Genomic DNA, 21,670 nt, shown 5'->3' with positions numbered 1-21,670 from the left:
TTTATCACTAGATCAAAGTGGTTATCACTAGATGACCACTGTCAGATGGTACAGGTATTGGCATTGTCCTGGTACCATGTTCCTTCTCTGTGATTAAGCTCTATAGGGAGCTACCTTCTTAGAGGGAAGAGCATTATGTGAATGGAGTGTGTTCCCGTGTTAGCCGCAGACAGCCATGTGTCCATCTCCACAGCAGAAATCTATCTTAGCCTTACTGGACTTCTTTCTCTTGTAGGGATTCAGTGGGTACAGACAACATTTGTCTGATTTCCTTTTTTACAGCTCTGAGATTTGCCATGTTCTTGAAATATGTTCAATATTTTAGTACCTCCCCAGGGATCTAGTCCTGCATCCAGGTAGCTGGTCCACGTCCAAGATGCCCATTGGAATTTGCTCAAATCCCCATGATGATTTGTTAGCTTAATTCCTAAAGCACAGTCTTATTTCTACGTTCTTTGAAGACCTTCTGTTTGCTCTTGATAAAAACCTGTACTAATTTTCTAGCTCCAATCCTTGCAAAATGATTACCTTTTAAAAATAGTGTGCACAGCATTCACACCTGAGAAACATTGATCTTGACTCCATCTATTTTATGTTTTTATGGTTGCTTATGCTGGTTATAGAAAATTGTAGCTGCTCAAGTACCATCTCTGGATGGACCCCTGGCAGATCTCATGATGGGTCTGCTGCTTTCAAACTGTTTGATCTTGGCACATGACTTGATGTCTTTGAATCTTATTTTCTACATTGACTCTGGGGATTTCTTTATAGCTTTGTTGTAAGGATTAAATGCGATAATATATGAAAAATACTTAGTGTGGTCCCTGGCACAGGGTTTTCCTTAAATAAATGCCTGTTGTTTTGTTCTGTTTTACTTATCAAGGAGCGAGGTTGTGGTTGATATGTCACATGGGGTGGGCTGGCATGTGTCATGGGCAAGAAATGTTAGAGCAAACAGAAGGGTTAGTGTCTGGAAAAGAAACAGAGAAGATGGAATAGGTCAGGGCAGCTCTGTAATGTGGGGAGAGCCAGGGAAGGCAGAACAACAGCAATAATTGATAGAACTCTGGAAGAAGTGGTACAAAATCCTCTTGTCTCCTCAGTGGCCCTGGGCCTCTATGAATCTTTTTAGCCACTGGCAATCTCTGCCTATTTAAAATGATGGAGGTGCATCTTAAGAGGTGCTGGAGAGCAGGCCTGGCCCACAGGAATGGAGAAGTCTTATATTTTTATGCTCTGGGGGTATCATGAGAGACCTCCAACCTCCTCTAGGAGAATGGGGGATTCCACTAGGAAGGTGTGGATACCTGTTCCTAGGAGACCACATGTCAGGCACCTCACTCACATTCTAGTCTACAAGATTGTTGCTGTTGCTTTAACATTCTCACAAGTAGCCTGATTTGGGGATGTGGGGAATATATAAAAGTATGCTTGTATGAATAAGTGTATTTAGGAATGGATGGATGAATACATTTATTTGTTTTTGTGTTGACTTGGGTTTTAGAGACCCAAAATAAAAAGGAGGCTTTTTATTCGTTTATCTTAAAAGAATTGGAGTAAAATACTTTATTTAAAAGTAAAGAACAATAATCTATGAAATAGAAGCAGACTCATAGACATAGAGAACAGACTTGTGGTTGCCAAGGGAGAGAGGGATGGATTGGGAGTTTGGGATTAGCAGATGCAAACTATTACATATAGGATGGATAAACAACAAGGTCCTACTGAATAGCACAGGGAACTATATCCAATATCCTGTGATAAACCAACCTGAAAAGAATATGAAAAAGAATTATGTATATATATATATAAAATCACTTTGACATACACCAGAAACTAACACAACATTGTAAATCAACTATACTTCAATAAAACAAAAATTTTTTAAAAAGAACAATACTTCTATTAGTCACATCTTAAGGTAACTGCTCTATCGTTTTGGGTCATTGCACTGTGTTTAAAATAGAAGTGGGTGACTTTTACAAAGCCACACATTCTATTAAAGAAGATAAGATGAATAAGACGTATGTTTATGTAAAGTTCTTTGTTTTCAGTCCAGTAGTGATTTCATTCAGTGTTGTTCTCTGAAGTTCATTGTTTGGGTGTCAGCTCTGATTGACATGGTCATTGTGGGCCTAAAATCACCACGTGCTGCCTCTAAATTCCCTCCTTATATTCCTTCTGGATGCAGGGATTTCTTTATTTAGAGCTACAATAATTTAGTGAGTTAGTTAAAGGCGTTTCCTTGGGTGTTCCTCTAGAATACAATTTGTTAACTTTCAGAAATGGGAAGGTTGAAAACATACCCTGGAGATGGCCTTGACTTGTGATCGCTCAGGGCATTTTTTCCAGGCATCACCCATGGCCTTTAGGGGATTGTTCCACACGGTAATGTTCTCTGTTAAGATATTTTCCCAGAATAATTTCCATTTTGTGGATTTCCACTGAAACTCCCATAGGAGTTTCCACTTAAGATAATTAAAATTATATGCACTTTCTTGCTGACTGTAACATTTGTTCCTCACATATCAGGAAATAGAATGTGTATAGATTTTGCATGGGGTTTTTTCCCCTGAATTTACAAAATTGAAAGGACCCTTTATCCACCAAATTGTCTTCAACTGGTAACTCATTTTATAACATGCTTTAAAGATATTCCTTGCACTCTAAGAAATACTTTAAGTACTTCAAAGAACTTCCTCAGCTTTAAGGAAACCTAATATATTTAAATCGTGTGGAGAAATATATTTTGTTAAAACTTACATTAAGGTGGGTTGGTTGGGTTTTATGGGTTTTCTAATTGAGTATTTCTAATTGGTTATATAGGTTTTGTAATTGAGTATGAAATGTTCTATGGCAATGCAATTCTGGAGACACAGGAAGTATTAATAATTTTTTTAATCTAGCCAGATTTGTACCAACTCATCACTTGGTTTCTCTGGGTTTAAGAAATAAAATATATTAATTCTATCTAAGATACATTTTGTTTAGTTTCTTCATTACAGTGTTAAACATTTGAATTGTCCTTTCAAGATCTCACTGTCCCGTTGCTCTCAGCATCCAGAACAGAGTATCATGTAATGAGCAAGCCTTTCTTACATGAATAAACCCCATTATCTGCACTTTGAAAGGCAAAAGCTGAAGTGATGTTATAGTGATATCTATTACATAGTTGGTCATAATCAAGGAACTCCAATATATATGTTGAGAGAACAGTAATAAAGGACCAAGCTGAAAAGAGTTATTAGAGAATAATATGTAAAAAATTTAACATGCTAGTGCCTTTATTTCTTGCAGAGTTCCTGAAGACAAAAAAAAAGTTTAAAAAATTAAAACAAAGCCAGTAATGACATAAGAGGGAGAGACAGAACTAACTTAGGGAAGTGGCCATCTTTCTCTTATTTCTCGAATAGGGAGAGTAATCTACCCGTGTAGCTTTCTGATAGCACCATGACCCAAACACGGGGTTATGTGTGTGTGTTTTGCAGGATGGAGAGGCTTAATGCAGTGACAGGTTCCAGGCTGTGCCCTGATTTCAGACTGCTTCACCTTCCTAGCCATACTTCTTAATCTCTTTAAACCTGGTTTCCCAAATCTAGAAAGTGGGACTATAAGTATTTCTTCATAGCCTTGCTGTAAAGACTAAATAAAATCATGCATGTACCTAGCCAAAATTAAACACTGTTAGTGACGATGACGATGATGATGATGGCGATTTGTAAATGTTTCCGAAAATATCTTTAGTTTATCCCTTATTGTTTCTCGCAGTGTTGAAGTGCCCCTTATGAAGCAATCAGACAGGAATTCCCTAAACCTCTTCCCACCCCACTTACCCTCTTTGCTGTGTGTGTACCTATATTCCACCCTCTCTTCTGTTAATATGGATGAACTGTCCATGTATAACGTCCAGCCCTCCTCTGTGCTCTGGGTCTCATCCTTCTCCATTACTTTGTGTTATTCATTAGCCCCTCTCTTCTGTGTCACTAGTTTTTTTCTTTCTTTTTTAAAAAATTTATTTTATTCCTGTCCTAAAGACGCAGATGTAGAGAATGGACTTGAGGACACGGGGAGGGGGAAGGGTAAGCTGGGATGAAGTGAGAGAGTGGCATGGACATATATACACTACCAATGTAAAATAGATAGCTAGTGGGAAGTAGCTGCATAGCACAGGGAGATCAACTCCGTGCTTTGTGACCACCTAGAGGGGTGGGATAGGGAGAATGGGAGGGAGACACAAGAAGGAGGAGATACGGGGATATATGTATACATATAGCTGATTCACTTTGTTATACAGCAGAAACTAACACACCATGGTAAAGCAATTATACTCTAATAAAGATGTTAAAATTTTTATTTTATTGAAATATAGTTGATTTACAATGTGTTAATTTTTGCTGCACAGCAAAGTGACTCAGTTATACACACACACACACACACACACACACACACATATATATACACACATAGTCTTTCTCATATTCTTTTCCATTATGATTTATCACAAGATATTCAATATAGTTCCCTATGCTCTACAGTAGGACCTTGTTGTTTATCCATTCTCTGCTTAATAGTTTGCATCTGCTAATCCCAAACTCCCAACCCCTTCCTGCCCCACCCCCCTTGGCAACCACAAGTCTGCGCTCTATGTCTGTGAGTCTGTTTCTGTTTCATAGATAAGTTCATTTGTGTCATATTTTAGATTCCACATATAAGTGATATCATATGATATCTGTCTTTCTCTTTCTTACTTCACTTAGTATGATCATCTCTAGTGTTGCTGCAAATGGCATTATTTCATTCTTTTTTATGGCTAAGTAGTATTCCATTGTATATGTACCACATCTTCCTCTCCTCCCTTAATAGAGTTTTTTATTGTAATATTATTATATGAGTTTAAATGTATGTGTCAAATATATATACATATTTGTGATAAGCATAGCAATAATTGATATATTGGTATAATTAATGGTATAATTCACATAATAAATAATAAAATATTATTAAATACATATTTATACACTCTTTTTTTCTAATAAAATATTTTGTTTCATCAGAATCTGGAGAAATTGTGAAATTGTTACAAGCAGGGATTTTTCAGAAAACTTTCCCTCCTTCTTATGGAAGGAGTGGTACCACATTTTCCTTCTTTCCTACCTCCTTTCCTCAGAGGCTTTTCTTCCAAAGCAGCAGGGCCTCTCAAAATGTTCTCTAAAGTCAGGCTTGGTTGAGCATCCCTCCGTCTGTCCATGTGGTGCTGACCTGTGTGTGCTCAGGTTTTCACTACTTCTGTGGACGTTTTTGCAAAGTTTTGATTGTTTCCTGATCTTTCAGCCTCTTTTCTTTTAGGGCCCTATAATGGATTAAGCATCTCAGTTTATGGTGATGAACCATTCATTCTATGTCCTGCCTCATTTCTTGGCTGCTCTGCTGCTTTCTGTCCTGTTTCCTTTTTCTCCACTGGCATCATTGGGAAACTTACAACTTTTTTTGAATTTTTACAGGATGCTTCATCTTGGTTCTAAACTCTTATTTCTCATCTTCATTTTGGGTGTGCTCTGTTTTATGGTCATTGATAAACTGTGGCAGGGATCGTATATTAGGAGCTTAGGAATCTACTTTTTTCCTAGACCTGAGTAGTCCAATGGTGATGCCCAAACCCAAGGGGAAGGCCCATCGCACTTTAGAGAGGGAACATTTTAGTAGATTTAAACACTTCTCAGGAAATCATTATTTGTCCTGGTCCTGTGTGACACTTAGTGGTTTTTAACTGAGAAGAGAAGGAACAGGAAGATGTGTAAGGCTTTTGACATGTTGGGTGCTGAAGGTGTTTCCTGTTGTGTGTACATTTTTCTGTTTTATTTTTAGACATGTCTTGTGTGGATATTATCCACATGCATTGCCTATCACATGCTGTCCTCGCAAAAAGTCCTATGAGGTTAGTAGAGTAAGTCATGCTCTGCCTGTTTTACATTAATTGTAAAGTAAATGAACCCTATTGTACAGTTTTGAAACTGAGAAATGAGGAACTTCAATCATCTGCCTGAAGTTACTCAAGGATCAGGGGTTGAAATAAAATGTCTGGATCTCAGTCTGGCTTTCTTTTCTTTTCTTTTCACCATATTTTTCTGCTTTGGCCAGAATTGTTTTTAACAATGTGATTTCTTCCTCTTTTGCTCTATGCCTGCAGCATGAGAAGGCCCAATGCCTGTGAGTAGCTGAGGAGGGGGAGGAGGGGGGGAAGAAGGCGGGGGAGGAGGGGAGGGAGGAGGAGGTTGGCTAGATGAGTGATAGTTTGCACTGATTGTGCCATGACAGTGGATTCATGGTCTTACTTTTGCATGTGTACCTGTGAGATGTTTCCTCCATGTCTCAAAAATAAAGGCTTTAAGAAAGAAAAAATACTCTCTCAAGGGAGGAGGGATAGTTCCCTGTAGATTGTAGATCATCAAACTTTTAAACTGCAAAATCTTTACAGTGAAAGTCTTTGGGGCATGTAGTCCCATATATATGTATGAATTATATGCTATGCTACTGAATAAAGGATTATGTGCATTGAAAACAGACACACTGAGAAATTTTGAAAGAATGAGATTTTTAAAATATTAGTTTACATATTCTCTTGCTACTCAAATAAATAATCTTGACGTAACTTTGGAGACTGAGACTAGATCAACCTGTGAGATTGGCATGCTTATCAAAGGCTTGTTATCAGTCAGGAAGCTTTGAGGCAACCTGGGGAAAATGGAACCAATTTATTGCAAATCTTGGATTCTCTTTGATTCTAATCTCCTGTAAACTCAGTGGGAATCAAGAGTGTGACTCCTCAAAATAATTTTTTTATTGGAATTTTCTTGGAGGACTCAAGAGTGTTTACTATATTTTAGAAAATGAAAGTATTTGCATATTCAGTAAATTATCATTAATCACAAGCAAGACATCAGCTAGGATAGAGTAGGTTATGTTGCAATAACACACAAATGCCAAATGCCAATGCCTTAAAACAAAAAAGGTTTATTGCTCATCAAACTGCACACTTATTAGCAGACTCAGGCTAACAAAAGTTTCACCCTCTAGATTATAACTAATTACAGTAGCAGGTCCCTAGAGAATCAAAGAGTGGCTCATAAACCACTTCCATTCATCTTTAATTAGCTAGAGCAAATTTTGTAAACCACACCAACTTCAAGAGTCAGGAAAGTGTGATTTCCCCCCCCCCCCATATGCTTAGAAGTAGAGAGAATCTGAATATTGATAAATAATAATCATGTCTACTAAGATGAAATAAGAATGCATCAAGAACGGATTATTTTCAAAGAGATTGGTGTCTAATAAAGCACACAACACATACAAAGTAACTATTTTAAGAGAGTAAATGTTAAGTGCCAGAGATGAGAGTTGAATAAAACTCTAGGAGTTGAGAGGAAAGTTGAAAATTCAAAAAGGCTTCATGAAAGAAACTGTAAACCGAAGGTTAATCATAGATACAGACTTATAGGGGCTGTTCCTACCCAATTTAAGAAACCTCTAACTTAGGGAGACTGTGGTTCCTTACTGTACTTTGTGTGTGCGTGTGTGTGTGTGCACACGTGCGTGTGTGTGTGTATGTGCGTGTGTGTGTGTGTATTATCAACAAGACTGTATGAACATCTTTGTATATATTTCTCAGTAACTTTTTCTGAGTGTATCCATAGGAAAATTTCCTGGAAGTGGAACTGATTAGACAATCAAAGGGTTAAGTTCATAATTAAATTTTGAGACAAATTGCCTATTTACCTTCCAGAAAATGTGTACTCCCCCAACAAGTGTTTGAAATATCTTTCTTCACACCCTTTATCAGCACTGAATTTCAATAAATTTCTGATTTTCATCAATATATGTTAAAAATGGTATTGGTTTGATTTGCAATCCTTTATTAGTGAATAAGGTAAAGTACCTGTCATATGATTTTTGGACATATTGCTACTTCTCTGTAATTTGCTTTGTATTTATATCCTTTATTTTTTCCTACTGGGCTGTTCATCTTTTTAAAAATTGATTTTTATATGCATGTCATAAATTGTGTGAAAATATTTTTTCTGGCTTATGTGTTTTGATTTGGGTTTTGGAATTTTAGACATACAGAAATTTTAACTATTTATATATATAAAGTTTTACTTCTTTTCTCCTATGTTTGTATCTGTATAGAAAGGTTCAGCATTCTAACATTTTGAATATAATTACTCCTGCTTTGATTTTTGGAATTTTTATTATTTTATATTTTAATCTTAAAATTTTCGATATTTGGAGTAAAGTTAGATGAGTATTCATATTTTCCCCTTTCTTTTCCTAAAAGGATAGCCAGTTGCTAAACAGAATTTTTGAAATTTCACTTTTTTTCTCATTTATTTGTAAAACCATCATTATCACTGAATTTCCTTTCTCATTTGGGTCTGCTGTTTTTGGCTTTCCGTTCTGTTCCATTTACCTGTCTACACCTTCTCCACTGCCAAACAGTTTTAATTATTGTCTCTTCATAATATGATTTAATACTGGCAGGCCTAGTCCTTCCTCATTATTCTTTATGATCAACATTTTCCTGGCTATTCTTACATGTTTATTTTTGCAGATAAAGCTCAGTATCTTTTCTTACCACTTATTGCTACCCATTACTTTTAAACCTTGGACACAACTTGACTGAGTATATTGTGTTTGGGTCACATTTTCTCATGTTTTGTATTTTGTAGATATTGTCTTAGTATTCCCCAAGCATTCTGCTAAATTTCTCTGCCCTTACCCCGTTTCATTGCTGTATGTTAACATGGATGCTCTGCCTTTTATTTTACTTAAAAATCTTGCTTATGCCCATGTGGGTAGCTTTGTCCAGATTATATATTTTTTTGGTTCCAATGTGGGTTAATGCTCCTGGTCTTTTCAGTTCATCTGAGATGAGTTTGTCTTATCTCCAGGAAAATAAAGTTTGAAGATGGTGTCTTCTATAAACTGTAGCCAGGGAAGGGAAGTCTTAGCTGGGACTTGGTTCATCCTTAAAGGGAATCCTGCTTTGCCCTTTTCTTCTGTACTTTTATTAAGTACTCATTGCCCAGCTAAGTTCCATCTTATCAAGAGTGTATCTTAGTCTACCTGGCCTTCAACTGCTCATCTCATTTCAGCCTGAGTTAGCGCAGGTGGTTCTCTCACCATTAATTTATTAGATAGTGCTGGAAACTGAAAATGGAGTAGTAATATTGCCTTTGAAGGGTTCTATGCCTTGAATAACTGTGTCACTCTTTAAAACATGGGGATAAATAACCTTCATTAAATTAAGATTTCTAAGAATTACATCCATCATAGATAACTGGTCACATCCTCTTCTCTCCCTACCAGACAAGCTAAGAAGATCATGAATTGTTTGTAGGCAATGATCTTAATTTGCCTAAATAAAAGTGAATTGAGGGGCTTCCCTGGTGGCGCAGTGGTTGAGAATCTGCCTGCCAATGCAAGGGACACGGGTTTGAGCCCTGGTCTGGGAAGATCCCACATGTCGCGGAGCAACTGGGCCCGTGAGCCACAATTACTCAGCCTGCGTGTATGGAGCCTGTGCTCTGCAACGAGAGAGGCCGCGATAGTGAGAGGCCCATGCACCGCAATGAAGAGTGGCCCCCACTCGCCGCAACTAGAGAAAGCCCTCGCACAGAAACAAAGACCCAACACAGCCATAAATAAATAAATAAATAAATAAATTTAAAAAAAAAAAAAGTGAATTGACCCAAATCTTGCTGTGCCAGCCATTGGGCTTCTCTTAACTGTGTCTTGACAATTAAGATTTTTGAAGCTAAGGCAATAGCACCCAGTATGTCCCACAGAAATAAGTCTTAAAACGATGTCCACTAAATATCAAGCTGTTGTGATTTTCTCCATCTCTCCTCCTTTGGAGAGATGGCCTTTCCTCTTCATAAACTCATCTGGATAGATACCTACTATGAACAATTTCCTAAGATCAGCAATTGGAAAAAAATTCCACAGAATCCTAGAGTGTTTTGAGACCTTTGGCTCAGGGTTTGTCCTCACTGAGCTGGGACCTCAGAGGCTGGCTCTCTCCACAGAGTCTTGGCACTTGATCATTTCTATTAACTCCTAGGCCTTGCCACTGTAAGAGCCTAAATATTTTTAGAATAGGTGGCTACTCTCTAAGGGTGGAGTCAGCATTGCTGATGAGATTCCCCTGGCCCCAAATACTTTCCTTCTCTGATTATAAATGAAACCCTGATAAGTGAGGATTGGTCTTTCATAGAGATAGGGTTTTAATGTAGATGTGCACTGAACAGTTTGCAGATTTATTTCCAATGAATTTTGACAAGAATGAGGTGGAAGACTATATGTTGATTTTTTTTAGGCTGAAATGTGTTTTCTTTAATTAATTTGTTTTATTTTCAGGGTGACCGTGGACTTCCTGGTTTTCCTGGGCTTCATGGAATGCCAGGATCAAAGGTTGAAGAAATCTGTTCTTCTTAAAATTAAGCAATGCCATATTTTACTTCAAATTGAAAGTCCTTTATGTTATAAATGGGTTATAAATAAATGTTGATATATAAATTAAAATATATTAAAGTAAATGACTGGGTTAAGATTAATAATCATAGTTTACATAAAGCTTTTACAAATTTCCTTTAAAATTTTCAGCCATAAATCTTATAGTATTTAAAAATTGGTGAGTAGTGTTTTCATTATATAGAAATTCTCTTAACTATAAACCTTTTACTATAAGTCCCTGTTATAGTAACAAATGCCCTGATTTTTCCTTGCTTTTGATTATAAAGCCTGGGAAATAGGACTTTTGTAAACAAACTTTAAATAATTTATTTCTATTTTATTTTGATGTGGACATATTAAACTCTGTTGTTTATAATTGGAATTGTTTTTTCTTTAATATATAAGTGAAATATTAATATTTCTCTAAAATTCAGGATTTATATTTTTATCTTTTAGGGTGAAATGGGTCCCAAAGGAGATAAAGGATCACCTGGATTTTATGGCAAAAAGGGAAGTATAGATCCCAAAACAAAGTATCCATATTGAACTTTCAATACAATGGAAATAGAAAATTTGAATTTCAGTCCCAGCCCACTGTTGTAGCAATTAGCTTTGTTCACCTTTCTCAGGGGATTTATTCAGAACCATGGAAAAATAACTGTTGACTGTTATGCATGGTATTCTATAAGAATACTTTGTGTTATTGAGCCTTCTGAACTTTAAAAATATTTACAGAGAGATTCCTTGGAAGTGATAGCTGTTTAACAGTGTCCATTGAGAATCCTATTTTTTCACATTGAAGGAAATGTTTAGTCTCTTTATAGTTAAGATGATCATTGCTTTTTACTTTTGCCAAGTAGTGGTTTCTGTGTTTAGATGCTTGTAATTCTGCATCCATCTTATCCTCAATGTCATGTGTCCTGGTAAAATAATGCTTTGCTGAAAGCTGCAGGACCAACACAAGCTGTGGTTCCATGAATTCTGTCACTCCATAAGGAAGTTAGCTTACTTTCCTATTTAAGTTCAAGTTGGAATTTTAAAGCCTTATTGTAAGGATTGTTTTTAAGTGTTTATTTTTAATACAGGGTGCAAAAGGTGAAAAGGGGAATGCTGGTTTTCCTGGCCTTCCTGGACGTGCTGTGAGTTTGACAGAAAAAGTTCTTAAGTATTTTACTTTAAATAAAATGTAACCTCTACTATCTTCTTTTAAAAAGAAAAATTAGTGCAAAAATATATTAAAATACTTGCATTTATTTTTTCAGGGAGAACCAGGAAGACATGGAAAGGATGGATTAATGGGTAGCCCTGGTTACAAGGTATTTACAAAAAAAAAAAAAAAAGATTTCTGTAACTTGTGAGTGAATATGAGAAAAATGTACAGATATTAGACTTTTTTAATGTATCACATTGGTATAAAATGAATGAACTAAAAGTTGTTTTAGTGTAATTTTAAAATGATTCTAAATTTATTTTGAGTCTCTCATGAATTCTTCTGTGTTGGAAATAAAATCCCAGGATATTGAAAGGTTGAGCTTCTTTGATGAGTCATTCAGGTGGGTTTGTTTGGTGGATTAGAGGCAGAAGTACTTAGCTGTGTCTCCCAAGGGATTCAGTTTCTTTTCAGAGAGTAGGGACGGAACCCTTAACCCTAACAATTTCAACCTTAACCCTGACAACTTGTGTGGTATGAATATGGGAGAATTAGAGCAAGAAGAACAGCAAAAGTGCCAATCACTCACCAGTCCTGAAAAAACTCAAAGGCACATGCCCTTACGATGGTGGGTTAACATCATCTTATTCTTACATAAAAAACTTCTTTGGGTCAATTATCAAATAGAAACAGGCTTTCTATAGTGTGGCTTATTAAATAAAAAGACATCAGGTAGGTATATGTATTCAAGTCAGTGTATCTGGAATGAGCCAACAATCCACCTCATTGTCCTACTGTACATTGTTTTGTTTTTGTTTTTGTTTTTTTTGATCCCTAAGGAGAGAATTTGTGTAAATCCATCAACCACCGAGACCACTTGATCAAGCGTTGGATTTAGAGATGACATCATTTTTCCTAATGGTCAGCACTTTGAAGGCCAAACTTGCTCAGAAATTCAGTCCAAATTTTCTTGGTCTATAGATATTTTCCCTTCCTTTGGAAACATTGTCCATTTTTTCACTTAAAGGTTATGAAAGTTCTCCAAATATCAATGATTCCTTAAAGATTATAGATAGTGCTTCCTGAATGTAAAATATGGGGGCCCATTTTCAAGAGCTCAGTCATGTGTTGTTAATTATATTTCACTGGTTTTGTATTTTATTTCCCACTTGTTTGTTGATTAAACAGATATTTATTGATATTTATTAGGTGCTGGACATATAGAAGAAAACAAAACTCTCATGGAGTTTATAATCTAGTTTCTCTAGGTTAGAGAACACAGATTCTTCTCCTTACCTGCAGATTAGGGATTCATCTAATTTAATTTTTCTTTGTCTTCTGTTATCAAAAGGCCCTGTGCCCCAAGAAATGAGATTATACTTTTTTGGGGGTGGTAGAGTTTAGAGAATAGAAGCGAGTTGGAGTTCCACCTCTCAATGACTTTTTCTAACTAGCTGTATGTCGTATGTCAAATTCTTTGACCTTCAGTTTTCTCCATTTCAAAAATGGAGTAAATGTTACCTACTTAGAATAGTATGGTAGAGACAGAGTAAGATAAAGGAATAAGTGTTCAATAAGGAATTCATTTACTGCCTATTTTTTGATTTGAACATAGCCTTAAGGTGCCTTTTTGAGCTTTTTTAAAAAAAACACTTTATTGAGGTATGATTGATATACAAAAACCTGTACATATTTAATGTAGGCAATTTGGTGAGTTTGTATGTAAGTATACGCAGTGAGCCATCACTGCAATCAATGCCATAAACATATCTGTCACCTCCAAAAATTTCCTTCCTCCCTCTTATTATTATTATTATATTTAAAAAAAAATAAATTTATTTATTTATTTATTTTTGGCTGTGTTGGGTCTTTGTTGCTGTGCGTGGGCTTTCTCTAGTTGTGTCGAGTGGGGGCTACTCTTCGTTGTGGTGCACTGGCTTCTCAATGCGGTAGCTTCTCTTGTTGTGGAGCATGGGCTCTAGGTGTGCAGGCTTTAGTAGTTGTGGCACGTGGGCTCAGTAGTTGTGGTGCACGGGCTTAGTTGCTCCGCTGCATGTGGGATCTTCCCGGACCAGGGCTCGAACCCGTGTCCCCTGTGTTGGCAGGCGGATTCTTAACCACTGTGCCACCAGGGAAGCCTTCTCCATGTCTTTTCATGACTTGATAGCTCATTTCTTAGTACTGAGTAATATTCTTGTCTGGATAGTCCACAGTTTATATTTCCTTTTTGGAATCTTTGGATAATGAATCATACCTAATTTTCTCTGACCGTAGTAATATCTATTTTCTTCCTCCCACCCAGATTTTTGTTTTGGAATTTTTCAGTGCTACAGAAAATTGAACCTCATAAATATATGAACATTTATTTCTATAATTTTTTTTTGTTGAGCCACTGGAAAGTAAATGAGACACCGTGCATTTCTCTCCTAAACACTTTAGCTTATATCTCCTAAGAATACTTTAATTCCATTATAATGCCCAAGAGATTTAATATCAATACAATACTATTTTCTAATATGAGCCCATATTCAAATTTTTCTAATTGTTTAAAAATTGTTCTAAATAGCTATTTTTTTCACCTGATACAATCAAGATTTGTGCCTTGCATTTGGTTGTGTATTAGTCAGGGTTGCTCCAGAGAAACAAAACCGATAGGATGTGTGTATGTGTGTGTGTATTTACATTGTTTATAATGTATTTGTCAATATATAAATGTATATTTTTATATCATATATATCAAAATAAATATCTTTTCATGTGTGTATATATATATATATTATATATAGAGAGAAGGGTAAGGGGGTGTTGGTGAGGGAAAGGGCGAGGGACAGGGAGGGATGGGGATTGATTAATTTATTCATTCATTCAAAGGAATTGTCTCATGCGATTTTGGGGACTCTGCTTTCTGTCACTATAGTTTTACCATTCTCACAATGTCAGTTAAATATAATCATACTGTATTTAGTCATATGGATATATGACAGTTGGTTTCTTCATCTATCAGCTGATGAACATTTGAATTGTTTCCTATATTTGGCACTTATGAATAATGTTGATATGAATATTCTTATGCACATCTGAGTTGAACAAGTTTTCATTTCTCTTGGGTTGATACCTAGTAGAATTGTTGGATTGTATGGTGAGTGTATATTTAACTTCCTAAGAAAATTCCTAACTATTTTCCAAAGTGGTTTCATTCTTCTCTATTGCCATCAGCAATTCAAGAGAATTCCAGTTTTACCACATCCTGCCAACACTTAATATTTTGTATTTTAGCTATTTTAGTTGGTACATCATGGCATCTCATGTGGTTTTAGTTTGCATTTTTCTGATGACTGACAGTGTTGACATCTTCTTATGGGCTTGTTGGCCATTTGTATATCTTCTTTTGTGAAGTATCTATTCAAAACATTTGACCATTTAAAAAAACTTTGGGTGGTTTGTTTTCTTATTGATGAATTGTAAGAGTTCTTTGTATATTCTGGATATTGGTCCTTTATCAGATATGTATTTGTGAATATTATCTCCCGACCTTTGGATTGCCTTTCTTCCTTCATGGTGTCTTTTGATGGGAAGAAGTGTTTCCTCTGGATGAAGTCTAACTTCTTAAAATATTTTTCGGTTCATGCCTTTTGTGTTCTATTTAATCTTTACCTAACTTAGGGGCAGAGATTTGCTCGTATCTTTTCTTCTAAAAGAAAATATTATCAAATTTTCTAAACGCACATATAGAACATCATATTTTCTAAAACTGTATCATCTTAGCTTACAAATTTAGCTCTATGATCCATTTTGATGATTTTAATTTCTATGTATGGTGTGAGGTAAAAGTTAAGGTTCTTTTTTTCCCCCATTTGGAGACCTGGTTTTTCCAGCACAATTTATTGAAGAGAGTATCATTTCCCATTGAATTACATGAGCATTTTTGCCAAGTATCAATTAATCAATATACATGTGAACCTATTTTTGGACTCTTGATTTTGTTCTACTCATCTATACTTCTATCGTTTTGTCAACAACACGCTGTCTTGATTATCATAACTTTAAATTAAGTCTGGGAATCAGTTAGTATAAGCATCTAAATTTGTTTTTCTTTTTAAAATTGTAATAGTCTAGGTCGATATAAATTTCGTATAAGCTTTAGTATCAGCTTGAAATTTTCTTACAAAAAAAGCCTTCTGAAACTTGTTAAAGAAACCTTTTAGTTTGGAATACTTTTAGATTTACTGAAAAGTTGTAGATAAATAAAGTTGTAAATAGTACAGAGACGTTTCCTTATACACCTTACCCAGTTTCTCCTGATGTTAACATATTACTATGATGCATTTGTCAAAAGTAAGAAATCAGTATTGTCAAATTGCTGTTAATGGAACTCCATACTTTGTTTGGATTTCATCAGTTTTTCCTCTAATGCCCTTTTGCAGTTCCAGGATCCAATCCAGGATATACCACATCGCATTTATTTTTGCCATGCCTCCTTAGTCTCCTCTAATCCGTGATGATTTATCAGTCTTTTCTTACTTTTTATGACTTAGTTTTGCAGAGCGTTAGTTAGGTTTTCTGTAGAATGTCACTCAATTTGGGTTTGTCTGATTAGACTGGAATTATTTTGGGAGTGGCAGAGAAGGATAACACAAAGGTCAGTGCCCTTCTCATCATATTAGAGAGTAAATACTATCCACATGTCTGATCATTGGTATGTTAACCTTGGTCCCTTGGTTATGGTATTATCCATGTTCAGTTTACCCATGATCAACGTGGGGGTCAGGGCCACTGACCCTCCCCACAGTTGAAAATCCTAGTATAATTTAAAGTTGGCCCTCTGTATATGTGGTTCCTCTGTATCCATGGATCCGAATCCGTGGATTCAACCAACCAGGGATCACGCGGTACTATACTATTTATTGTTGAAAAAAAACCGCATATAAGTGGACCCCTGTAGTTCAAACCTGTGTTGTTCAAGGGCCAAAGATATTTGTCAGGTTTCTCCACTGTGAAGTTACTGCTTTTTCCTTTCCACATTCCATTTGGAAGCGAGTCCACAAATCCAGCCCCTATTCAAGATGGGGAAGTATCAACACAGCATATCATTCCGCTTATGTTGGTTTTCTTTAATTTATCTCAGCAGTGTTATGTGGTTTTCAGTGTACATGTCTTGTATGTCTTTTGTTAAATTAATACTCGAGTATTTTATTTTTTATACTCTTACGAATAGTTTATTTTTAATTTATTTTTGTTTGTTGCTAGCATATGAAAATACAATTTGTTTTGGCATATTGATCATATATCCTGCAATATTGCTAAATCTGTTTATCAGTTCCTGCAACTTTCTTTGTAAATTCCTTATGCTTTTCTGCATAGATGATCATACTGTCTGCAAATCAAGAGAGTTTTCTTCTACTATACCAATTTATATTGATATGACTCTATTTTAATAGTTTTATTGCACTGACCCAGCCCTCCAATACAATATTGAGTAGAAGTGGTGAGAATGTACTTTCTTGCCTTGGTTTCTGACAAGGTGGAGAACCTTCAGTCTTTCACCAGTGTTACTTGCTGGTTTTACATAGAAACCCTACATCAAGTTGAAATTCCTTTTTATTACTACTCTCTTGAGCATTTTTTCTCTTTTTAATTATGACTAGGTGTTGAAATTCATCAAAAACCTTGTTTACATTTATTGAGTTGATTATATTGTTTTCCTCCCTTATTTCCTTAATATGATGTATAACATTGATTTTTGTATGTTATGTCAAACTTTCATTATTGGGATAAACCCCAATTGTTCATCTTATATTATTATTCTTACATATTGTTGGATTCAATTTGGAAATATTGTTTTAAAAGACTTTTGTGTCTATGTTCATGAGATATATGGTCAGTAGTTTTCTTGTCATATTTTTGTATGGCTTTGATATCAAAATAATACTGTCTTCTATTTTCTGAAAGAGTTTTTATAAAATTGGTATCATTTCTTCCTTATTTGGTACAATTCATTAGTGAAGCCATTTGGACCCGGGCTTTGTGGGTGTGAGGAAGATTTTAATTACTAATTCAATTCCATTGCTAAATATTGGGCTATTTAGAGTTTCTCTTTCTTCTCAATTAAGTTTTGGTAATTTGTACCTTTCAAGGATATAGTCCATTTCATTCAGTTTTCAAATTTGTTGACATATTTTGTTTATAACATTGCATTATTCTTGTCCTTTTGATGTAAGATTTGTAATGTCCTATCTTTCATTCCTGATATTATATATTTTATAATAATGACTTATTATTGGTAGTTACAGTTGAAATCAAACACCACAGGGTTTTTCCTTCATCTGGGCCTGGTGCTTTTTTGTTGAGTTTTTTCCTTGATAACGTCCTCTTATTTCTTACGTGAAAATTGCTTGGCTTAAGCAACGATAGTAAACTTCATTTTCTTAGAAAATTAACCATTCCATCCAGATTTTTCAAGTGACTTCTATCAAATTATGCAAATTCCTCTCATGATTTTTAAAAAGTTTTCTGTTTCAATGATTATTCTGTTGTTTCTTTGAATATTTATACTTTCCCTTTCTACTCTTTTTTGTGAGATTATGTAAGCTTTTGGTTTCTCTACTATGTTGGTTTTTATTTAAAGATCTAACATTGTAATTTAATTATTAACTTCATTGATATTTCCAGTTTGTTAAACTTGTTAATCTATATTCTTTCTATCTTTTTTTCTTATATTTTTTCTATATTTCATAATTGGGAATTAAATTTATTTATTATCATTCTTTCACTATTTTTTGCTCTTAGTATTTAAATTATAAATTTTTTTCTGATCATTCTCCAGTTAAACCCCCTTGATTTTAATGTGTAATGTTGTCATTAATATTGTTTTTTAGAATTTTTGCAATTTTGGTTCTATTTTTGTTTTTCCAAGAGTTATTTAAAAGTTAAAAAAAAGGTTTTTTTTAGGTTGAGAGGTGTTTAATTTTGATTCTGTTATCAATTTCTGGTCTTCTTACACTGCATCAGAGAATATTATTTGTATAATTTCTTCTTTATGGGATTTATTGAATTTTAGTCTTTGAACTATTATATGTTCAGTTTTCAGGAGTGTTCCCTGTGAATATGAGAAGGTGAATCTCTATTTTGAGATGTGAAACTCAGTATCCATTCATTAGATCTATTTCACTGACTATCTTTTTGAGATCATCTATATACTTAATTTCTGGTTTGTTTGACGTGCTTTGGACAGAGTGTGATTTGTTAGTGTCCCTCTTAATGCATTTCCATCAACTTCTCCTTCCATCTTCTGTTTCATGAAGGTGGTTTTTATGTTGTTTGTTGCATAGTTATTCGCAACTGTTAAACTTCATTTTGAATTGTGGCTTTAGCATTATAAAATGTCATTTTTGTCTCCTTTAATAATTTTTAGCTTGAATTCTGCCTTGTCTTTACCAGGATTACATTCATCCTTTCTGATTATTTGTATTGTTTGCAGAAACTTTGCCCGTCCTGCAGTTGTGTAGCTTTAAGCTTTTTGAATCACTTTGTTCTAGTTGTTTCTCTTTTATCAAGCATAGAATAGGTCTTTCCTTTCTAAAACAATCTGAAATATTTTTATTATTGACTGATAGGATTGGTCTTATCTCTGTCATAATGATTATGTTATAATTTTATTATACTTACTATGTGCATTATGCTGTATTTACTATACTTCTTTCTTAATGTGATCTGTTATATTTTCCTTTTTGCTTTTATTTTCTTTGGGATTTAGGAAAATTTGTATATTTTTCAGAGTGGTCTTTTTTTTCTTCCAGTTTTATTGAGATAATTGACATACAGCACTGTCTAAGTTACATATTGTGAGATGTTTACCACAATAAGTTTGGTGAACATGCATCAACTCATATAGATACAAAAATATAGAAAAAAAATTTTTCTTGTGATGAGAACTCTTAAGATCTACTCTCAACAACTTTCAAATATACTATATAGCAGTGTTAACTACTAATGATCTTTATACCAATACCTTTAGAAGTCTATAAAAAATACATTTTAGAGTTCCTTTATGCCCCCTTTGCCTTACTTAGGCATATATTATTTGTTTTGTTAACTTTAAATGATACCCTATCATCTATGTGGCAATTAATCAATTTATTCTATTTTCTTCTTTCCCTTTTCCTTTTCTTCTTAATTGTTTAATCATACTTTTACTTTGTCAGATCATATAATATTTATAAACTATTTTTCCACTCTTTCCCCACCTTTGTTTCAAATTTGCAATTAATATATTCAGTGTTCATCACCAGCCCCTTCACCAATATCCCATAGTCATCATTTGGGCTGGATGAAACTTCTCCTCTGGTATGTTCCTTAGGAAGGGCTTGTGAATACAGTATTCTCTGAATTCTTATATTTTAACATGTTTTTCTATATTCTTGTTACTTTAATAACAGCCTGATTGTCACTGTTTTGCCATTGCCATTATCCTTTTAAACACTTATCTGCTGATTTTCACTGCTTTTCTCTGAATTTCTTTGAAATGTTGCTTCATTGCTGTCCTGTATGTTGCTGAGACCAATGTAATTGTCTTTCCCTTGTAAGTGGCTTTGTCTTTTTGTATGAAAGCCCACAGTGTTAAAAAAATACTTTATGTTTAAAGTTTAATAGTATAAGTTGTGTCTCAGAATTAAGAATTTCAGTTATCCCAAATCCTGTCAATAAGTAGATTCAGGACTATTAATTCTGGACTATTCTCTTGGATTATAGTTTTAAATAGACATTCTATTACATTGTTTTTGTTTATATCTAAGAACTCCAATTATAGACATGTTAAGACTTCTTTGAATGTCTTCTAAGGGAGAAAGTGACAATAATACAATAATATTAGGGGACTTTAACACACCAATTGCATCAATGTAAGATCATTCAGACAGAAAATCAATAAGACAACACTGTTCTTAAGTGACACCATAAACCACTTATACTTAATAGATATCTATAGGACATTCCATCTAAAAACATCAGAATACACACTGTTTTCAAGTGCACATGGAATGTTCTCTAAGGTAGATCACATGCTAGGCCACAGAACACATCTCAACAAATTTAAGAGGATAGAAATTGCATCAAGCAATTTTTCTGTCCACAATAGTATGAAATGAGAAATCAATTACAGAAAGAAAATGGGAAAAACACAAACACAGAGAGACTAAACTTTCTACTAAAAAACCAATGGATCAATGAATAAATCAAAGAGAAAATCAGAAAATATTTACCTTGAGACAAATGAAAATGGAAACAAAACTTTCCAAAAGATATGGGATGCAGCAAAAGCAGCTGAGAGGGAAGTTCATAGCTATATAGGCCTTCCTCAATAAGTAAGAAAAATCTCAAATAATCAACCTAATCTACCACCTAGAAGGATAAGAAAAAGAAGGACAAATAAAGCCCAAAGTCAGCAAAAAGAAGGAAATAAAAAAGATCAAGAGGAAACAAATAAAATAGAGACAAAAAAAAAAAGAAGAAGAAGAAAGAAAGAGAAAATCCCAGAAAACATCAATGGAAACAAGATAAAGAAAACTGATAAATCTTTAGCCAGCCTCACCAACAAGGAGAGGATCCAAATAAACAAAATAAGAAAGGAAAGGAGAAATAACAACTGATACTGCAGAGAGAGAAAAAATCATAATACAATACTATGAATAATTATACACCAATAAATTGGACAACGTAGAAGAAATGGATAAATTTCTAAAATGTACAGTCTCTCAAGACTGAGTCAGAAGAATCAAATGATTTGAACAGACTGATCACTAGAAGTGAAATTGAATCTGTAATAAAAAAAAAGAAACTTCCAGTAAACAAAAGCCTAGGACTGGATGACTTCTCTAGGGTATTTTAGCAAACATATACAGAAGAATTTATACCTATACTTCTCAAACTATTCCAGAAAAATGAAGAGGAGGTAACATTCCCAAATTCAGTCTATGAGGCCACCATTACCCTGATGCTAAAATCAGACAAAGTCAC

General features: G+C 34.6%; 1 protein-coding gene across 1 annotated transcript in view; it reads left to right on the top strand.

Annotated features, from left to right (window-relative positions):
* The window catches only part of COL21A1 (collagen type XXI alpha 1 chain), a 177,099-nt gene that overhangs the window by 98,736 nt on the left and 56,693 nt on the right, over positions 1-21,670 (top strand). The window contains exons 13-16 of the mRNA XM_082414385.1: positions 10,414-10,467; positions 10,966-11,021; positions 11,597-11,648; positions 11,772-11,825. Coding sequence (XP_082270511.1) covers positions 10,414-10,467; positions 10,966-11,021; positions 11,597-11,648; positions 11,772-11,825 — 216 coding nt within the window. The remainder of the gene's footprint in view (positions 1-10,413; positions 10,468-10,965; positions 11,022-11,596; positions 11,649-11,771; positions 11,826-21,670) is intronic.

The sequence above is a fragment of the Balaenoptera physalus genome (genome assembly GCF_965194825.1).
Source record: "Balaenoptera physalus genome assembly, chromosome: 11".
NCBI classification, from domain to species: Eukaryota; Metazoa; Chordata; class Mammalia; order Artiodactyla; family Balaenopteridae; genus Balaenoptera; species Balaenoptera physalus.
This window is presented reverse-complemented; position numbering and strand designations above follow the sequence as displayed.